The sequence below is a fragment of the Pangasianodon hypophthalmus genome, chromosome 14, assembly GCF_027358585.1.
Source record: "Pangasianodon hypophthalmus isolate fPanHyp1 chromosome 14, fPanHyp1.pri, whole genome shotgun sequence".
Taxonomy (NCBI): Eukaryota; Metazoa; Chordata; class Actinopteri; order Siluriformes; family Pangasiidae; genus Pangasianodon; species Pangasianodon hypophthalmus.
The window spans coordinates 19,661,218-19,682,296 of NC_069723.1; the positions used below are offsets into that span (position 1 = coordinate 19,661,218).

The following is a 21,079-nucleotide window of genomic DNA, read 5'->3' on the forward strand; positions in this document are numbered from 1 at the left end:
TGTAACAGTTTGTATGCTCTGCCACAGATGCCTGGAATCTGCCTGCTCAAGCTGGGTCTCGATCTTGTCTCTGTATTTCCTTTTGGCTTTTCTCACCATTGTCCTCAGGTTGTAGTCAGCCGCTTTGTACTCACTCTGGAGTAGCTACCTGAAGTAAATATTTGAAAGCTAAGATCTTTGTGGGTGAAAAGGAAAATTAATCGTGGCCTAATGGATAGAGAGTCGGACTTGCAACCCGAAGGTGAACCTGAAGGTTGTGGGTTCGAGTCTCGGGTCCGGCAGGGATTGTAGGTGGGGGGGAGTGAATGACCAGCGCTCTCTCCCACCCTCAATACCACAACTGAGGTGAGAACCTTGAGCAAGGCACCGAACCCCAAACTGCTCCCCGGGCGCCGCAGCAAAAAAGGCTGCCCACTGCTCCGGGTGTGTGTTCACGGTGTGTGTGTTCACTACTGTGTGTGTGCACTTGGATGGGTTAAATGCAGAGCACAAATTCCGAATATGGGTCACCGTACTTGGCCACAAGTCACTTCACCTTATTTATTTATTTATTTATTTATTTAGAGTGAAATTTCAGAATGTCTTTGTTAAAATTCATACTACATATTTTAACAAAATAGTTTGATATATTTCATAATTTCATAAATGGGAATGGACTTCTGCAAAACTGTAAAGAATCTATCATTCAGACAATAAACAGGCAATTAAATGTTAAAAAATAGATGGGTGAAGGGATTATTTGATGAAAAGATGTTTCAACAGTGTTAACCCATTTTCATTCATTCGTTCATTGTCAGTACCTGCTTTATCCTGGTTAAGGTTGTGATAGAGACTATCCTGCACTTGTCTGTGCCCCATGCACACACATTCATACAGTCACACCTAGTAGACATTAAGAATAGCCAATTTTTTATTTTTCTTTTGACAAAAAAATATCTTGCATTTGATGTCAAGTAACTTCAACAATGTTCCATTGTCTACCCACCCTACATCAACTTTAAACTGTTTGTAGCCCTTGTGTTTCATACCTCTAATATTAATCAGGGTTGGGATTTTTGAAGAACAAAATACTCTGTGGAAAAAAAATTAAAGAACTATGAAAATCTCTGTAAACTATTTCTCCCCAAAAGCTAAGATACACTATAAACACAGTTTAACAATATAACATTGTAGTCTGATTTCCCAGAGCTAAATAAGGTATTGCCAATATTTCCCTCCCCCCCAATCCTGTGTACATCTGCAGATGGAGGAATCATTTCTTATTTCTTATTGTACTATTCAAAGGTTGGCGCAAATGGGCTGTTTATTTGTAAATGTATACAAAAGTAAAAATGGACTTGTGGCATACAGTTCATGTCAGATATAGCTGATATATCTGATGCAGATGAAAAAGCAAACTCAATCTGTAATTCCAAGGTGTTTAAATTTATTTTCTTCTTTCAGTTGTATCAAATTTTGAAAATATTTTAAATAATTTCTTTCGAATCTCCTCAGTTCTAAAGCAGTAGACAAAAGGATTTACTAAAGATGGGCCAATAATTGATCCCACCATCAGCCCGTTTCGTTCCTCCAGTGATAAAACTACACCAATCCTGGTCAGGACTACTCGTATGAAAGTGGGTGCATAGAAGCAGACTATGACTATAACATGACTAAGGCAAGTATGTATTGCCTTTTTCTTGTCACTTTTTATGGACATTTTCACAACAACAATAACTATCTTTATGTATGACAAACAGATAAAACCAAATGTTCCAATTATTATGCAAGTTGTTATAACAGATATATTATTAAAATATGGCTCTGGATCTACACAAGTTGTCCTTATAATAGCTGCATAATCACAAAACATGTACTTCAGAGTAGAGTAACAAACTGGTAGAGGTACAAGAGAAGCAGGCAAAATGGACAAAACTGAGGCTCCCACCAACCAGAGTAAAACAGTGATCAAAAAACATCGGAAATTTGTCATAACAGAAGGATACCATAAAGGACTGCCTATAGCAAAAAAACGGTCAAATGCCATAACAGCAATAGCAAACATCTCCATTGCAGCACCTAAATGGAAGACAAACATCTGAAGAATGCATGGTTTGTAGGATATGGTTTTAGAGCCAAAGAGAAGAATACCTATCATAGTTGGACATGAACTTGTACAGTAAACCATGTCTACAATTGCTAAGTGGCAGATAAAAATGTACATTGGTTGGTGCAGACGTTTATCCATGACAATAAAGCATATGTTTGCAGTGTTAGCAGTTATAGCAAGTGTGTACAATATCAGCATGACCACACCAACAGCCAGAGGTCTTTCCACAGTGTCAAATCCAACAAAAGCTAATTCAGTAATGGCTTTTCCAGAATCGTTTTGAACCAACATGATGACTTTAAATCAAAAGCACTGTAATCCATCAAAGGCACTTTAATCCATCAAAAATGAAGTGTGATTTCCACTTGCTATTCTTAAATTCTTCAGAAGTCAAAGCATGACAATAATATAGAAACATTTTTTTTTGGAAAATGGGAATTGACTGTAAACTATGTCCTCTGTAATTTGTTTGTCAGATGAGAGGCATTAACAACTGCTTTTATGATATTTAAAGAAATACCTTGCCTGGAAAAAAGGTGTACCTTTATTTATATGCATCACTATGTTTTCATGATGATGCTCATTGGGTAATCCAGTGTAAAACCCTATTCCCTGCCCCTCTTTGGCCTGGAAACATACAGGAATGATCCATGCCTAATTTTCTTACACTTTGGATTATACTCTTCTTGTTTGATGCCTGATCATGTTTTGACCCTTGCCTGTTTTATTACATAAACATTACATAAATCATTTATGAAGCAGTGTTAGACAATTTATGGACAGCTTATGTCAAATCTCATCAGGTGACATTATAGGTTTTATGCAGTGTTTATGCAAATATTTATGAATGTGTTATGAAGACTGTATGTAGGTACCCTTCAAATAAAGTATCACCAAATTTTCTCATATTCAGTAATTTTGGTCGAAGCTAAAATTACTATTACTTGCATCTGTACTTGTATATAACCATTCATTAACATTTTTTGGTTAAATTTCAAGAAATGAGTTAAAGATAAATACCCTAGAATTAGAAAAACAGAGATACAGATGTATGACTAGAGAAGAGATTAAAATCTCATTTAAAAATACATGTATTTTGCAAAATTCTTGCTTTTAAATGTATTTAAAAACATGTTAATATGAGGGACACCTGTTAACTTAAATGATGTAATTAAAATAACTAATATTTTTTTTATAAACACCTTCTAAAAGTTTTAAAATTATCGTAAAATAAAATGTGAAAATTATATCATATCATATTAGCCTGAGCTTGACCAGTATGTTTTCCTTTTAGATTTTTTTTTCTCTCCCTCTCTGCTAAAATGCTAATATAATTGTTACACTTGAAATTAAATAATCATAGTAATAAATTTTGGATAATTGAAACATCATGACACTTTGCTCATCCATGTTTACACTACATAAACATATGAGTGGTACATGAAATGACTTATTCAAATATATAAGCTTTGAGCCTTTAGTAAAAGTTTTCAGTATAAATGCAATTTCAGGAATCAGTGAAGCTGTACAGTATGAATAGTACACTATATATTAAGTATATTTTAATATGGAGTATGTTACTGCTACTGTTCATAGGCATGTTCATGACCTTAATATTCATAATGTTCTATATCTCATATCTCTGTTTTGAGATATGGGACATTAATGTATTGACATTCCAGCGAGCAAAACTCTAAAGTACTGAAATGTATATTTACCTCAACAACGCCTCACTTTAAGCTTAATTCTTAAGCTTACTTAAGTTGTGTGATCGAAATTCTGAAACATTTAGAAGGGTTTTTTTTTTTTTAACAGTGACCAAATGCAGAGAGAACCGTATGGATAGAACCTAGAACTTTATCCTGTAAAATCAAGGCAAATCTCATTATATAGCTAATAAATGGTATAACTAAATAAAGAAACATATTTTGATCCTATTAAGACCACATTGTGATGCAGAATAAATTTCAATGAGTTTTATTTTTCCAAAAGTATTCTCTAAGATCTACAATACAAGATATTTCAATTTTTAAAAAAATTTGAAGTTGTTCCCAAACAAGATATTTAACTTTGAAAAGCCATTGGAAAAGATTTAACAGTATTAAAATACACTCACCGTCCACTTTAATAGAAACACCTGTGCACCTGCACATTCATGCAGTTGTCTAATCAGTCTCTAAAGTTTACACAGAAAGGTGCAAATAACAAAAAAACATTCTGTATGTGGAGGGTGTACAGGCTGAAACACCTTGTTAATTAGAGAGATAAGAGAAGAATGACCAGACTGGTCTGAGCTGACAGGAAATCTATAGTAACTCAAATAAGCACTCTTTATAACCATGGTGAGCAGAAAAGTATCTCAGTATGCACCTTGAGGTGGATGGGCTAAGACGGCAGAAGACCACATCAGGTTCCACTGCTGTCAGCCAAGAACAAAAAGTTGACGTCTTTCATTTAAAGTTGACTCTTTTTATTTAAAGTGGTAACACTTTATAATAACTTTCATTAATAAATCATTAATAAATATTATATAATGCTTAATGGATGATTAGTTAATATATATTCAAATAGCTAGAAATATGAGATAATGTGCTTGTTAATGTTTACTAATGAATTTATTGAACATGACATAATGATTAATTGACCGTTAGTTAATGTAAATTAAAATGCTTACGAATGTTATTAAATTTTCAATTCATATACGGTCATGCACTTCTACAAATCTACAGATGTTTTTAACAGATGTTATACAGTGATTAACAGCTTATTTGTTAATGTACATTAGAATGCTTACAAATGTCTTTAAACTTTGATTCATATATTATCCAATGCACATTTTTTACATTTACATATGTTGAAAAAAATATTAGTAATTTTAAGCACTTTACAGACAATTCATGTTGACAAATTATTAACTCATAACCACAGTCTATATAGGTCACATATTTTTTCTATGTTTATTGTGCTGTGTATGCAGACTTCTACTATTTACACATCTTTACAAATCATTTATTAATTATTTGTTCATGTTTTTGCTGTACTCAATCTAAAATCTAAAACTATTCATCATTTGTAAATGTTTATTAAGGTTGACAATTAATCATTTAGTTCCTTTATGGGCACTGGACTTTCAGCTACTGTAACAATGTTTGTGTAAAGGGTGGTTAATTAAGTTTAGTTACATGCTTGCTACAGACATTAACAACAACACATTAAAACAACAAGAACAGCATATCTTAAGACAAAACCTTTGCATTTATTGCCTCAATTACAGATTTATGATATAGCACAATGGAATCATATTTTATCACAATTGCATATTGACAAACCAATCAATAAAGACTTTTTTTTTATCATATAGTGCTAGGTACAGTAAATCTAACCAAACTTCCTTACTGTATGCAACAATATTATTGTTGAAACAAAACAAAAATAGAACCATTTAAATGGTGCTCTCTATATTTACTTGTATTGTCTTGCGATATCATGAAGTAATCTTCCCAATGCTCAATTGTCATGCTTTTTAGCCAGCCATTCATTCCATTCAGTGACTGTGAGATGGTCTTTCAATAAACCTTCTGATCTGTTTGTAATCAGACTCCACATTTGCTCCTTATATGTGCGCCCTCTCAATGTGCTGAGTGTGCACTCCAGTGTGTGGGTCAATATAGCTTACACTGTGGTTTACAGTGAAATGTCTGTAGCCAAAATGGGACAAACACCTTTTATAGACACGCCACTTATCGCTTATTATAGCTGATCCAGTCCTCAAATGATCAACAATTGGTGGGACAAGGTCTCTTCTCCCTCTTCTTTCAACTAGTCTTAAAACTGATTTTCCTGCTTTTTCCTGATTCCTGGTACCTGACTCCCAATGTGCCAAATACCCACTTTCTTCTTTTCCATCCACCTGCAATCCTTCCTCTACCATACTGTAAGACATACAAACAAATTATGTAATTATAACTAAATCACATAGTACTATACATTTTATTTTAATTCTGTGATTATTACACAATACCTTATAATACCGTAGTTACCGTTTGTTAAAAATGGACATTTTCTATTTCCAAACAGCATCAATAAAAAGGATTGGGACTTAAGTTGAGCAAAATATAATGTATCTGAAAAGGTGAACTATAATGTATTTGAAGTTGATTCAGTGACAAATATTAGTCTTAATATTGTTTTGAAAGCCTTTCTTTTTTTCTTTTCTTTTTTCCTTCTCTTTTGAAATACCTTTCTTTTGTGTCTGAAATGACTTTGAGATATATATATATATATATATATATAGGATCATATTTTTATAGACTAGAATGAATAATTGTTCATCATTACATTAATATATATATATATATATATATATATATATATATATATATATATATATATATATATATATATATATATATATAGTGATAAGTGAGACCACAAAGAGGGCTGAACACAAGCACCCAGAGGCAGCAGTGTGGGGAACATGCTCTTTATTTATAAGTTGGTGCAGGGAATAGGTAGGAGTGAAGTTGTGGGTGGCTGGTGCAGTGGGGTGAGGTAGGTGTTGTCCCGGGAAGCAGTGCGGCGAGCAGGCAGTATCAACGCAACGGCGAGATGGAGGGAGCATGACGGATGCGCTCAGACAGTGTGGAGGTCAGTGTGCAGAGGATGAGGCTTATCTTCCTCGCTGACGTCTCTGTCTGGCAAACACACAGAGAGAACAGTTAGCGTGGTCAAAAACCTCGCTTACCTTGCCGTCAGAGAGGCCACTGGCTCCGTCTTCTCCAGGAGGGTAGATTGGCACTGCGGTCCTCATTGGCTGGCAGACGTGCTGCATTAACTCCTCCGCCTCGCAGCCAAGGGCACACCGGCTGTCCAAAACAATGAGGGTGCTGATGCATGCAATGGGCCCACAGAGAGTAGCACTGGGAGAGCCCATCTGCATTACTGTGCTGAGCCCCCGCTCTGTGTTGCATGGTGAAGTCGGACCCCCAGCCGATGTGGTACCCCAGGTACTGTGCCTCTCTGAGTCCCAGGTAGCATTTCTTGGGGTTGGCTGTCAGCCCAGACTTCCGGAGCTCCCCCAGGACCTCCCTAAGATGGTGCACATAGTCGGACCAGGTGGACAAATGAATGACGACGACGACGACGACGATGTAGGCCGCGGTGTACTGGAGATGGGGCCGCAGGATGATGTCCATGTCTTCCATATGCCGCATGTAAGCCAAGTGGGAGGACCCAGTACTACCATTGGCCTCTGGAGGTGGAGAAGGCTGTCTTGGTTTTGACCTCCAGGCTCAAGGTCACCTGCCAGTAGCCCTTGGTCAGGTCGAAAGTGGAAATAAACCAGGCCCTCCCCAGCCACTCTACCAGGTCTTCAACCCTAGGGAGGGGGTAGCTGTCAAATTATGATACCTGGTTCAGCTTCTGGAACTCGTTAGACATCCGGATGCTCCCGTCGGGCTTGGGTACCGGGCTGGTAGACGCCTCAATGACTCCGTTAAGGAGCATCCGGCTGACTTCCTCCTCGATTGCCCAGTGGGAGTGTCAGACCGCTGTCAGACTACGACTCCCGGTGGAGTCTTGATGTCGTGGTGGACCAGATGCGTGAGGCTGGGGTTGGAGAAGAAGATGGCAGTAAACTGTCCACCAGCTCAGACAGTTCCTGGCTCTGGGCGAGCGTGTGCTCCTCTCCTCGGTGGACCAAGGTATGCTCTGACAGATCTGTGGACAGGCTCGCAAATGCAGACACAACAGGGGCAGGATCAGTCCACTTTTTCAGCAAGTTCACATGATAAACTAGGGAGTCTGCATGCTTATCTGGCTGTTGCAGGCGGTAGCTGACAGGGCTCACGTTCTCAAGGACTGTGAATGGGCCCTGCCATCGAGCCAGGAATTTGCAGGAGGCATCGGGAAAGAGGAAGAGGACCTGGTCACCAGGCTGAAACTCCCATGATTGAGCAGGACAGTTGTAGGCCCTCCTTTGCTCTTGCTGGGCAGCCTCCATATGTTCCTTTACGATGGGCATCACCTTGTCAATCCTCTCCTGCATCACTTGATGAGGGAGCTGTAGGGGGAGGGCTGCTCTTCCCATGCCTCCTGGGCCACGTCCAGCAGCCTCTGAGGTTTCCGTCCGAAGAGCAGCTTGAAGGGTGTGAAGCCAGTTGATGCCTCAGGTGTCTCCCGTACAGCAAAGAGGATGTAGGGGAAGAACAGGTCCCAGGAGCATCGTCTTCGGCATCTGGTTGAAGCAGTCTAACAGCCCATCGGTCAGAGGGTGGTAGACGGACATCCTCAGGTGTTTCACCTGCAACAACTGACACAGATCCGCCATTAGTTTTGACATGAAGGGCGTACCTTGGTTGGGTATGATGTCCTTGGGAACCACCAGCAACTGACAAGGTTGGCCCCGCCTTTCCGTCTTGTAGTACAGTAGGCTACCTCACACCAGGAAGTAGGCAGCAGGTAGACGCTGCTTGGGGTGTTGGTGGATCCCCTCAATGACCTGCACCTTGCCCCAGCAGTTCTTTAGCCTGTCATCTTCTTCCCAACCTAAGGATCATTCTGGTCCTGAGTCTCTGTGTGCATCATGGAGCCCTGGCCATCAGGGAGCCGCTGTTCTTGAAGGCCATGAGGAGGGAAGGACGGGCCAGGCTAATGGTGCTCCCGGAATCCAGTAGGGCTGAGACAGGCCTGCTGTTGACCTTAATGGGGATGATGGGTAGGCTGGGAGGGGTCATCTTATGTAGGGCACATCCCGCGAGCCAGAGCTTGTCCAAGCGTCAAGGGGCAGGAGGGTCAGGCTCGGTAGGCATGGACTCGTCTCTTGATGTCCCATAAGCGGAACGGCTATGACTTTGTCTCCCATCCCCTGGGGAGGTCACTAGAATTCACGCCGGTCTCCCCTGCTGAACTCCAGGGTAGCCACCGCTCACTCCAGAGCCTCCGGCATCTCTCGGGGGTTGCGGACCCTCCCCCCATGCCCACACCCTTTTTCTCCTCAAATAGCAGAGCCCTCAAGAATCGGTCCATGGCCACCCTCTTAACGACCTTGGTGGCAGTGAGACATTCTATCTGAAACCAACTCTTGGCGAGTCACAGTAGCCTGTCCATCTGGCCTCGAGGGATGGCTTTTGGGTCGTAGCTCCAGCGATGGAGCTCTGCCGCCGCACTGGTAGGGGAGAGGCCACAGCACAGGAGGATCTCGCTCTTCACGGTGTTGTACTAGGCCACTTCCTCTGGTGTGAGGGCATGGTAGGCCAGCTGGGCCTCTCCTGTGAGGAATGGAGTAAGGACATGTGCCCAGTCCTCCTTAGGCCAGCTCTCCCACTGGGCAATATGCTCAAAGGTGTGCAAGATGGCCTCCACGTCATCGTCGGCCGTCAGCTTGGTGGGGAAGTGCTGGGCCTCTCGGCAGGGGTTGGGGAGGGGGACTCCAGCGGCGTTGGGCCATTTCTGTGTTTCAGTAGCTCCTGGGTGGCGCCCTGAAGGCCACAGGCCAGCTCCTGAGTCACTGCCTGCTGCTGCAGACTTTCCTGAAAGAGCTTCTACAGTGCTGTGTCCATTATGGTGTTCATGCTGTTTATGCTTTGTTCATGCCTGTATCCTTCACCACTGTGATGAGTGAGATCACAAAGAGGGCTGAAAACAACCACCCAGAGGCAGCAGTGCAGGGAACATGCTCTTTATTTATAAAGTTGGTGCAGGGAATAGGTGGGAGTGAAGTTGTGGGTGGCTTTTGCAGTGGTGTGAGGTAGGTGTTGTCCCGGGGAACAGAGCAGCAAGCAGCAGTGCAACGGCGAGATGGAGGGAGCACAGCAGATGCTATCAGGCAGTGTGGAGGTTGGGGTGCAGAGGGTGGGGCTTGTCTTCCTCACTGACATCTCCGTCTAGCAAACACACAGAGAGAAAAATTCGTATGGTCATAAACCTCACCTACTTTGCCAGGAGAGCAGCTGCTGGCTCCTTTTATAGCCTTCCGTCTTCTCCAGGAGGGTAGATCGGCGCCGTGGTCCTCATTAGCTCACAGACGTGCTGCATTAACTCGCTCCGCCTCACAGCCACGCGCACTCCGGCTGTCCAAAACAATGGGGGTGCTGAATCAAACCACAGCGTCCGCTGTCCGTTCAGTACCATGCCAGCAGTCATGTGAGGAGCGCTGAATTTCTTCCATGCGTGGGCTGCCAGCCCGCCATCACTGTGTATAGATACATAGATAGATAGATAGATAAGCGTGTTCTGGCTACCAAACCTTTATCAAAAACCAGTGCCTTAGCCAAGGCGCAAACGAGGGAGCTACACTAACTGGACCAACTGAGGGGATAGCAAGTGGGAGTGCAATGGTGCCTATGTGACTCAACGGGCACACTAAAGCTGCCAACTCAAACACACCAGGTCAGCGGTGAGGCGGGGAACAACCTTGAAATGCTTCTTTCTTGAAAGTCTCGAGGGGTGCCTCTACACTTCTGGCTCAGTAGTATTCCTTCTCTAATACATGAACCTCAATAAATCTTTTCTAATTTCTAAACCTCAATAAATCTTCTCTAAGACCTAAACCTCAATAAATCTTTTGTAATTCCTGAATCTCAATGAATCTTCTATAATTATGGCTGCTCTGTACCTGAATTATGTCCTTACGTGGAGTGAAGCAACCGGAGGCCTTATGAAAGGGCGTTGCCAGGTGTGGCATGTTTCCGCTGCTTGCCTGCTCGGGAGCCTCTTGCTCTAAAAGCCTGTGCAGGTAGCCACGGATTTGGCTGAGAAGGCCTCTGTAACGTTACACTTTGTTTTACATGTTTCAAGAAATGAACCAAGTATTTTCTTTCTCTCCTGGAAATTTGATTTGTGGTCTTCTATTGATGCATGATGAAATGAATATCCTCTGTTTAAGGATATAGAATACTACAACTGTTGAGGCAATAAACACAAGTCCTGCACCCAAATCACTATGTCTTTAGCAAGCATATAACTAAACTTAACTAACCACCCTTTACACAAACTTTGTTACAGTAGCTAAAAGTCCAATGCTCATAAAGGTACTAAATGATTAATAGTAAACATTTATAAACATTTACATATGATGAGTATCAATTTTAGATTGGGTACTGCAAAAACATGAACAAATAATTAATAAATCATTTGCAAAAATGTGTAAATAGTAGAAGTCTGCATACACACCACAACAAACAAAGAGCAAATGTGTGACCTATACAGACCGTGGTTATGAGCTGATGAATAATTTGTCAACATGAATAGTGTGTGAAAAGTTCATTCTAGTACACAATATTTCCCAGAATAATGGAGGTTATTATAGTACGAAAGGGGGGACTATATCTGGAATGAGATTCAAAGACCTTTGTCTGTATGTTGTCAATGTATGTTTTCAAACAGAGGAACCAATAAATCACCAATCTTCAGTCTTATCCAAAAATGGTTGGTGTAAGTGCAGGGTGTCATTCCATTCCAATCTTACATACACATACCCCTGAATTCATTTGTGTTCAAGACATAAATGATGGGATTTAACATAGGTGGAATGATTAATGATCATGAAGTATTTATTAACCTAGCATTAGGATGAAGAGAAAAAGTTACAGCAGCAAGGTACATACTCAATACAGGAAGGAAAAATACTCCTACTATCAACAGATGAGTTTTGAGTGGTTTAAGTTTTGAGTGGTTTAAGACGACCCTCCCATGTTATCTTAGTCTTAGAAAAGGCCAACAAAATACCCAAGTATGATAAGACTATGGCAGTCAATGGTACATACAGGTATATTACAATAGAAAATTTTGCCATGAAGGAATTTATGCTGTTGTCATTACAAGCAATTGTATAAATTGGCCCATGGTGACAAAAAAGCTTTTTATCTCATTGGTTTTACAGAATGAAAGTCATGTAATCAAAATCACCAATGTGAAATGTCTTAGCAATGTTAGCAGTCATTCATGAATGGTTCATTCATGAAGATTACTGAAGACTGAAATCTGTTGTTGAGAATACTACACACTACACTGGTTTACATTTTGTATGTTTTGTGGGCCTATGAGCCTTTACTCAGTTTTTACGTAAATGTGAAAAGAAAGTCAAAACAGCATATTTATCCCCACATTATTCTTTGCTTGGTCCAACTTTAGACACAATTCTCAAGATTTTGTTTCTGATCTCTTTGGTTCTAAAAGAATATATGAAAGGATTTACCAAGGATGGACCAAGAATTGTGCCAATTCTGAACCCATGTCGCTCCTCTATTGTGAGAACTATACCTGTCCTAGTTAAAATGGTTATAAGAAAAGTAGGGCCATAATAGCACACTACAACTATCAAATGACTAAAGCATGTGTTGAACACTTTTTTCTTGCTACCCTTTGAGGGCATTTTGACAATGACTATAACTATCATTATGTAAGAGCCACAGATGAAACTGAATGTTCCAAACAGCAGAAAGAAAGTTAAAATTGCCATCAAATCAAAATATGGGTTAGGATCTACACAAGTGGCTCTGACAACAGATCCATAGTCACAAAATATGAATTTAAGTGTAGTGTAACAGAAAGGTTGCGGAAGAACAGTTCCAGGCATGACAGCTACTGTAGCAGAACCAAGAATCCACAGCGAGAAAGTGAGAATAACAGAACGTACATTTGTCAGAATAGTATGGTAGTGCAGAGGTTTGATTATGGCAAGTAATCTGTCAAAAGCCATGACAGAAATTGTAAACACCTCCATCACAAAACCTAAACCAAACACAAACATCTGAATAATGCATGGTACATAAGAGATGGTTTTAACACCAATTAAAAGGTTCCCTATCATAGTTGGACATGAACATGTACAGTACAGCATGTCTACGATTGCTAAATTGCAGATGAAGAGATACATTGGCTGGTGCAGACATTTGTCCATAACAATGAGGCATATATTTGCAAGGTTACCAAGCATTATTAGAATATATACAGTAAGTACGACAATTCCAAGAATCATTGGTTTTTCAAAATGGTCAAATCCTGTAATAACAAATTCACTGATTGTTTTTCTGGAAACATTTTGAGCCATTTTCCTCTCTGCTTAGTAGTTTAAAGTTGTTTTAAAATGTTATCTTCAATAAAGAATTATCACTCTGTTGTCCAGTAGTCTTTCAAGTTGTTATTTAAAGTGTCCAAAATCATTAAAGTGACATTATAATCGTACTTAAAGTGAGACTAGAACTGTACTTCCAGTGTTCCAATACTGTAGAGTTCTTCTGCAATAATGCTGTAATGCTGTATAAGGGATCCAGTACACTTCTTCTGCCAAAAGGGTAAAAACGGGTCTGGGGAAAAGTTTCATGGTATTTATATAATTCAGTATGCTTGAGCTCATTGGTCCCTGGCAGGAGTGGTAGAGGGAGGTAGATGCAAGTGTGAATAATTATTGTATAAAGTACAAACAAAACAAAACAAGCAAAACTGTGAAAAGATGAACCATAAACATGAACTGTGGACAGGAAGAAAAGAATATACAGGCTATAAGCAATACTGTGGCATACACGACAACAGACAACAACTACAACCATTAAAACAGCCACAAAAAAATTGATGGTGAAACACTTAAAAACTAGAACTTAACTGGTGGTACTAACAAGGTATAAAGAGACACAGGTGCCTGTGATTAGTGACATGTGATTAGCCCATTGGAGCTACCATTACAGAACCAACCCCTCCCCCTTAATGTGTGTCCCGAAGTGCAAAATATAGTAAAGAAGGGGTCCTGGATAGCCAGGCGAGATGTTTCTTAGTTGATAAGGGCCCTTAGGCCAACAAGGTTCACTGGGAGCGCTACCCTTAGCGTAGCCAGCAGGAAACGCAACATGTTCTACCAGGCAGTAAGATGGAGTCATCTCTTCTGCATAGCTAAGGGTGACATCCAAGGCAGAGCACGGGAACAAAGCGACAGCGACTGCGCAGCCAGTGGGGGGAGCGAAGTCCAAGGTGTAGCCAGAAGGGGGAGCAACGATCCATGAGCCCAGAAGGGGAAGCAAATTCCTCCACAGAACCAGAGGAGAAGCAATGTTCTCCACGAGGCCAGAGAGGAAGTGACGTTCTCTGCAAAGTAAGGGGGGCAATATCCTCTGCATAACAGTGGTGGGGGGGGGGCAACGTACACCATGAAGCAGATGCGAGGACCGACGTCCTCAGCCGAGCAAGGAGGCAGTCAATGTCATCGGTGGAGTCGGTAGGCGGAGCGACACCCAAAGTGGAGCTGGCTGGTGTAGTGATATCCTGGCCCTGGTAATATTCTAGTTAACTCTGTTGGTACTGACACCTAGTGGTCACTTTAAGAACTCTGTCAATTTTAGTAATTCATCAGCCATTCTGGATGTCAGACCTTATCGTGCAGAGTGCAAATGTGCATCCACACCTATCTTTCTTGTTTCGCTCTTGGAAAAGCACAATCTGTAAGTTTAAAAGGTTAATCTATGCAGTAACATATTATTATGTATATTTGGATAAGTTTTGTGTATGTTTGAGAACTATTTACATGTGACATGCTAAATGTAACTCGAGGCACATAATTGTGATGCTAGATTGTTTGTTTATCTTAACACTGCTATGTTCTAAGTTATGTAAAGGTGATTTATAAGCATTTTACATATTGTTTTGAGCTATGTGACTGTAGCTTTGTAAGAGATAGTATTTTTTTCCATTGTTCATTTGTGTTACAGTTTCACAAATTGGTCTACAGTAAATAGAGTTTGACCCTGACTTCCGTCTACGACATTTACTGGGCCTTTGTTTAGCTTGCTGCCAAAGCAGAAATAAGAAAAACGCAAGCTGAGGTCAGAAGAAGTGATGTCTGAGGTGGAGCAAAAAGATGGAGTATTTGTCTGTTATCTATTTATTTTTTTTTTTTTTTTAGAACATTTGGCCCACCATGAACCTGACCCTGATAAAGAAGTTATTGAAGATGAATGAAAGAATGAGCTTTTGGCAATGTTGATATTTTTCTGCATTTCTCCTTTTCTACCACTCAATATATCAGCTCTTAATGTTATTCTTCAGTAGTTTGACATACAAGTTCATTAGTCAAGTCATGTCACTTTATTATCGTATGTACCAAAGGACCTTGAAAGTCTTACTTGCATATTGTTTCTCAAAACTACACATAATAAAACAAACATACTGATGTACCTATGTCATACTAGAGAAAGTATGAAATACTATTGCCACCTAATTGACTAGATCGCTCATGTAAGTAGTTTCAAAATGATTTATCATTTTTATGTTGACAGAAATAAAAAACTCTGTTCAGGTTCATGGGAATGTTCTTTGAAAATGGAGGGGTAAATACTATGTTTTCTAAAATATGTGCACGACCAGCTCAGGACCCTTGTTGTATATAGAGTTACAAACAAACCTTAAGCAAAACATGTGTTGCAAAGCTAATAAAAAGTGATCTCACAGACACTATACACAAAAAAGTCCAAAAAAAAGTTTTATTCAGTTGGTTCAACTTTTGACACAATTCTTAATATTTTATTTTTAATCTCTTTAGTTCTAAAACAATATATAAAGGGATTTACTAATGAAGGACCAAGAATTGTCCCAGCTCTCAGACCATTTCTTTCCTCAAGTGATAAAACTACCCCAAGTCTGGTCAGGACTGCTAGAATGAATGTAGGTCCATAATAGCAGATTATCACTACTAAATGACTTAAACAAGTATGAAACACTTTTTTCTTGCTACCTTTTGAGGTCATTTTGACAACAACAATAACTATTTTAAGATAAGATAAACAAATGAAACTGAATGTTCCAAACATCAGGAAAGAGGTGAAACTTGATATCAAATCAAAATATGGGTTTGGATCTACACAAGTGGCTCTGACAACAGCTGCATAATCACAAAAAACATACTTTATAGTTGAGGAGCATAATGGTAAAGGAACCACAGTACCAGGAACAATTGCTATTGCAGCAGAACCCAGGATCCACAGCAAGAAAGTGAGAATAACAGAATGTACATTTGTCAGAATTGAATGGTAGCGCAGTGGCTTGATTATGGCAATTAATCGGTCAAAAGCCATGACAGAAATTGTAAACACCTCCATCACAAAACCTAAACCAAAACCATACATCTGTAAGATGCATGGTACATAAGATATGGTTTTATAGCCAACTATAAGGATGCCTATCATAGTTGGACATGAACATGTACAGTACAGCATGTCTACAATTGCTAAATTGCAGATGAAGACATACATTGGCTGATGTAGACGTTTATCAATGACTATAAAGCATATGTTTGCCAAGTTAGCAAGCATTACAAGAATGTATACAGTAAGTATGACAATACCAACAGCCACTGGTTTTTCTATAGTGTCAAATCCTGTAAAAACAAATTCATTGATGTTTTTTCTGGAAACATTTTGAACCATGACCTACTGTGCTCTTTAGTAGTGAACACAATATAAAAGCTACTTTTAATATAGAAATATTTACCAAAAGTCTACAATTGTAAGTTATTTCAAGCCACCCATCTTCTGGTTTTCCCTGCTTTCTCTTCAAGTCCTTGAAAGTATGAGTGTCAAGCAGTTCCTCAGTATCCGAGCAACAGAAACAGGCAAAGGACCACAGTACACATCAATCCAAAACAGACTGTGTAAGGCTCTTTATATAATTCAGTTGGAATTGACTCATTGGTTTATCAAAGATTACGTTTCTTTTTCCAATGCTGTGGGCCACTCTAAAATTAGTCACCAGGATTCCTTCAGGGCCACCTTAGCTGTAATTCATCATAATAATAATCAGTTATAATTCAGAGCCATAATGCCATCCAGGGGATTTTTTTGTGCATATTTATAAGTGGAAAGTCAAAAGACATTATGCTTGTAAATTTGAAGTAGCCATATGCAAGTATATTAAATGGTTTAAACAAGTGTCTGAATACTTATTCCCCTCACTATATCTAATCAACAGATTATGATACAGTGCGTTCCTATAAATATCCAGACACCAGCCTGTCTAGTGTTTTTTCAGGTGTATTAATTATTGTTGTAGTGAATTAATAGGAAGATTGTACCTCCTGTGTTGCACTAACAGCCTCTACTCTTCTGGGAAGGATTTACACATTGCTTTGCCACAATGTTGGAACAATAGATGTGAGGATTTAATTGCACTACAGTCAGGCAGAAGAGCATTATTTTTTTACACATGTGATTGTATGTAACTGTAAATGTAAAAGCTCATTTCCTGTACGTACACAGGAAAATTAGATTCTTATTTATTGATAGATACAAACCTTTAGAAATATTAACTACATATGTACAGCTTTCAGTTTATGTGCTGTAAGTTTATATATGGTTTATAGCTATTGAGTTCATGACATACAGACATTTTAACAAGATTTATAACTCCTACATGATGCTATCCCAGTTAGAAGACACATTCGTAAATGTCTTATGTCCTTACCAATAACAACATCCTTTACTTGCAGGAATACCAGGGATATTTTGCCATTAATTCCTCGCCAATTGATAGTTTTTGCCAAGTCATTTGAAATTGTCTTGAAAACACATACACCTTGTATAAGTGACATAAGATTTCAATCAATCACATCTACTGACTATATACCAAAACATATCACATGATCTTTATAAGTGATAAGTTCTTGTGTGGTAGGAAGTCACTTGAAGTGCTAAAATACACACATCTGTTTTACCACTTTGTTAAAACAGTCTGATTGTGCATTTTCCTATCCTATTTTTATCTTGCTTGTCAAATATTATTTGAATCCTACCAACTCTTGCTTTTTGGAAAACATACTACAGCTCACCCATTTTTTTATACCACTTGCTTGCAATTTCTGCCCCATTCTCTGGAGGCCCTGTAGGTCTTTGATTGCCAAAAGACCTTCAAGTGACCTTGCTGGTCAAGTATCATCTCCTGTTTTGTCGGCATCTCACAGATTAGTGCTAGAAGATATTTCAAGGACCATTTCAGCATAACATAGAGTGAATATCTGTAAAACCAAATTAGGAGGTCTACAGCATGGGCTGAACTTGTTGCCCTGTGAATGACTTTAAATAAGCTATAATAAGCTGCTCACATGCATAATGTTGACATATTAAAACAAATTTACAGACAATAGCTTCAGGTAGAGGGGGACCGATGAGTCCTTTGGTGTCCATGTAATGGCATCTGCTGTGGAGGGTTTTTATCTTAAGAACAGCAACATATTTTGTTAGCTATAGTTTCTTTCTGGGATAACTACTTCAAAGGGTTAATATAAATCATTCACACATATATACAGCACATAATCTTGGCCTACACCTGCTTACTTACAGGCACTGACTTTAGGTGGCTGCTGAGCTCTGTTTCCACAGGGTGGTGTCTCTTGGAGCCAAGGTCTTGCTTGCTTTCGTGAAGGTGGGAAGAGAAACAGATGCTTATTTCTAAAACAACTGTGAATCCTTTTGAAAAAGAAAAAAAGGGCATTTCTAACATTATGGGCATTTCTAACTATCATTTTCATTTATTTACAATTTGATGTTGGTCTGGCTACAGTTTCAACTTTTCTGGCTTTTATTAGTGAAAATTATTGTTTCAGGAACAAAATATGTCAAAAATTGTTTTAAAGTTACAGTTCCCGGCAGTGGAATCTATTCCCCTTATTTCATGTACAACCATGTACACACTCACGTTCATATGTAAAATTCTCAGGTTGCCACATGCTGTGGTTACTGTTCAGCATTTCTGTATAAGTCTGCATACTCATCAAAGTCATTCCCTGTGAAGTCTGGGCTGTGCAGCTGTCATTGGTGGGCTGATTAATGTACCAAGGTTTAAAGTTCAAGGTTCTTTATTTGTCACATTCATATTACATGTGATATAATGTAGTCAAATGTTTTTCCTTAGTGCTTTGTCCTACAGTGCAACAATGATATAAAAGAAAAACAGAATAAAATAAAATAGACTATATGTAAAAAAGTTTAGCAGTCTTTAGAGGAATGAAATGTAGAATATGAATATGCATAAATAGAACATGTTTTTTTAAAAAAACAGATATACAGAGCTGTAGTGTACAAAAAAATTGTCTCATAGTGCAACTGTTTCTGTATAGAAATATACAGAGCTGTACAGTGTAAGAGTTTTTTTATGTAGTGTGCAAAAAAAAATTTTTTCCATAGTGCAAACTGCTTGTGTATGTGTGTCTGTGTGTGAGGTAGAAATATGCAGACTTCTCAAGTGTCCTCATTCAGTAGCCGAATTGCCTGAGAGTAGAAACTCCTCTTGAGTCTCTCTGTGTTGGTCCTCAGGATCTGGTAGCGCTTCCCTGATGGGAGCACTAAGAAGATACTGTGTATGGGGTGGTGAAAGTCTTTTACAATTCTCCTGGCCTTGGTCTTGCATCGCTGGTTGTAGATGTATGTGATGCAGGCGGGAGAAGTCCTGATGGTCTTCTCTGCTGCCCTTTCCACTCTGGACATTCCAGTCCTTGGCCATGGTGCCTACGAACCAGGTGGTGATGCTTCCGGTGAGAAGACTCTCCACAGCCCCAGCGTAGAAAGCCTTCAGCACCCTGTGAGAGACCTTGAACCTGGCCAGACATTGTAGATGGTAGAAACACAGGTGCACCCTTGTCAACTAGCTGTTTGTGTGTGTAGTCCATGAGAGGTCTTCTGTGAGATGGACCCCAAGGTATTTGAAGCTGCTTACCCTTTTGACTGTGGCCCCGTTGATCAACAGGGGGCTGTAGTTCCACACCTGATTCTTCCCGTAGTTAATAATCATCTCCTTAGTCTTGGTAATGTTCAGGAAGAGATTGTTATTCTGACACCCAGTGGAGAGGATATTCACTTCCTCTAAGTAGGCCTTCTCGTCATTGTTGGTGATGAGGCCTACCACCACTGTGTCGTCGGCGAACTTCACCAGCTTTTTGGAGCTGTGTGTGGCCGTGCAGTCACTGGTGTAGTAGGAGTACAGCAGGGGGCTGAGGACGCAGATCTGAGAGTGCTGAGGGTGAGCATGGAGGAGGTGGTTGATGGCATCATCTGTGGACCTGTTGGACTTGTATGCAAACTATAATGGGTCTAGGCAGTTGGGGAGGAGGAAGCAGACATAGTTTCTAACCAGCTTTTCAAAGCACTTCATCACTATAGAAGTGAGTACTAAAGCACCATAGTCATTCAGGGAGGCAGGATAGGCGGCTTTGGGAACAAGAATAATGGTGGAGGACTTGAAACATGTGGGGACAACACTCTGGTTGAGGGAGAGGTTATAAATGGTGGTAAGTACTGGTGCTAGTTGGTTAGCACAGACATTTAGCACACGTCCAGGGATGTTGTCTGGACTGCATGCTTTTCTGGAACTTTGTGTAGCACCGTCCTCACATCCATTTCTGAAATGACCAGTCTTTCCTCTTCCCCAGGTAGACCTGATGGTTCATACTCACAGTTTTCCTGGTGTGTGCTGGTAACCTCAAACCATGAATAGAACATGTTCAATTCATTGGCTAGGGAGACACTGCCATTATTAATGGTGGGGGGCTTGGGTTTGTAGTCTGTAACAGTTTGTATGCTCTGCCACAGACGCCTGGAATCTGCCTGCTCAAGCTGGGTCTCGATCTTGTCTCTGTATTTCCTTTTGGCTTTTCTCACCATTGTCCTCAGGTTGTAGTCAGCCGCTTTGTACTCACTCTGGAGTAGCTACCTGAAATAAATATTTGAAAGCTAAGATCTTTGTGGGTGAAAAGGAAAATTAGTCCCAAGAGATGATGGTTACACATCTGTTAGTGAAGGGAAATATTTATTTATTTATTTATTTATTTATTTATTTATTTATTTAGAGTGAAATTTCAGAATGTCTGTTAAAATTCATACTACATATTTTAACAAAATAGTTTGATATATTTCATAATTTCATAAATGGGAACGGACTTCTGCAAAACTGTAAGGAATATACAAGGAAATCATTCAGACAATAAACAGGCAATTAAATGTTAAAAAATAGATAGGT

The 21,079-nt window shown here is 39.7% G+C and overlaps 3 protein-coding genes across 3 annotated transcripts; all 3 read right to left on the minus strand.

The window, feature by feature from the left end:
• Window positions 1-694: 694 nt before the first annotated feature.
• Window positions 695-6,266, minus strand: LOC128320023 (olfactory receptor 6N1-like). The gene has a single exon (XM_053239533.1). The coding sequence runs from the start codon at window positions 2,378-2,380 to the stop codon at window positions 1,427-1,429; it is 954 nt and encodes a 317-aa protein (XP_053095508.1). The 5' UTR covers window positions 2,381-6,266; the 3' UTR covers window positions 695-1,426.
• A 5,035-nt stretch (window positions 6,267-11,301) lies between these two features.
• LOC128320178 (olfactory receptor 6N1-like) lies at window positions 11,302-14,077 on the minus strand. Its single transcript, XM_053239833.1, has one exon. It carries the CDS (start codon window positions 13,137-13,139, stop codon window positions 12,195-12,197), a length of 945 nt encoding a protein of 314 aa, XP_053095808.1. The 5' UTR covers window positions 13,140-14,077; the 3' UTR covers window positions 11,302-12,194.
• Window positions 14,078-15,526: 1,449 nt separating this feature from the next.
• On the minus strand, window positions 15,527-16,862 carry LOC117599059 (olfactory receptor-like protein OLF3). The gene has a single exon (XM_034310554.2). It carries the CDS (start codon window positions 16,498-16,500, stop codon window positions 15,559-15,561), a length of 942 nt encoding a protein of 313 aa, XP_034166445.1. The 5' UTR covers window positions 16,501-16,862; the 3' UTR covers window positions 15,527-15,558.
• Window positions 16,863-21,079: the final 4,217 nt, after the last annotated feature.

Bases quoted from the DNA above. Each gene is read 5' to 3' on its own strand.
- LOC128320023 (XM_053239533.1), bottom strand. From the start codon at position 2,380: ATGTTGGTTCAAAACGATTCTGGAAAAGCCATTACTGAATTAGCTTTT.
- LOC128320178 (XM_053239833.1), bottom strand. From the start codon at position 13,139: ATGGCTCAAAATGTTTCCAGAAAAACAATCAGTGAATTTGTTATTACA.
- LOC117599059 (XM_034310554.2), bottom strand. From the start codon at position 16,500: ATGGTTCAAAATGTTTCCAGAAAAAACATCAATGAATTTGTTTTTACA.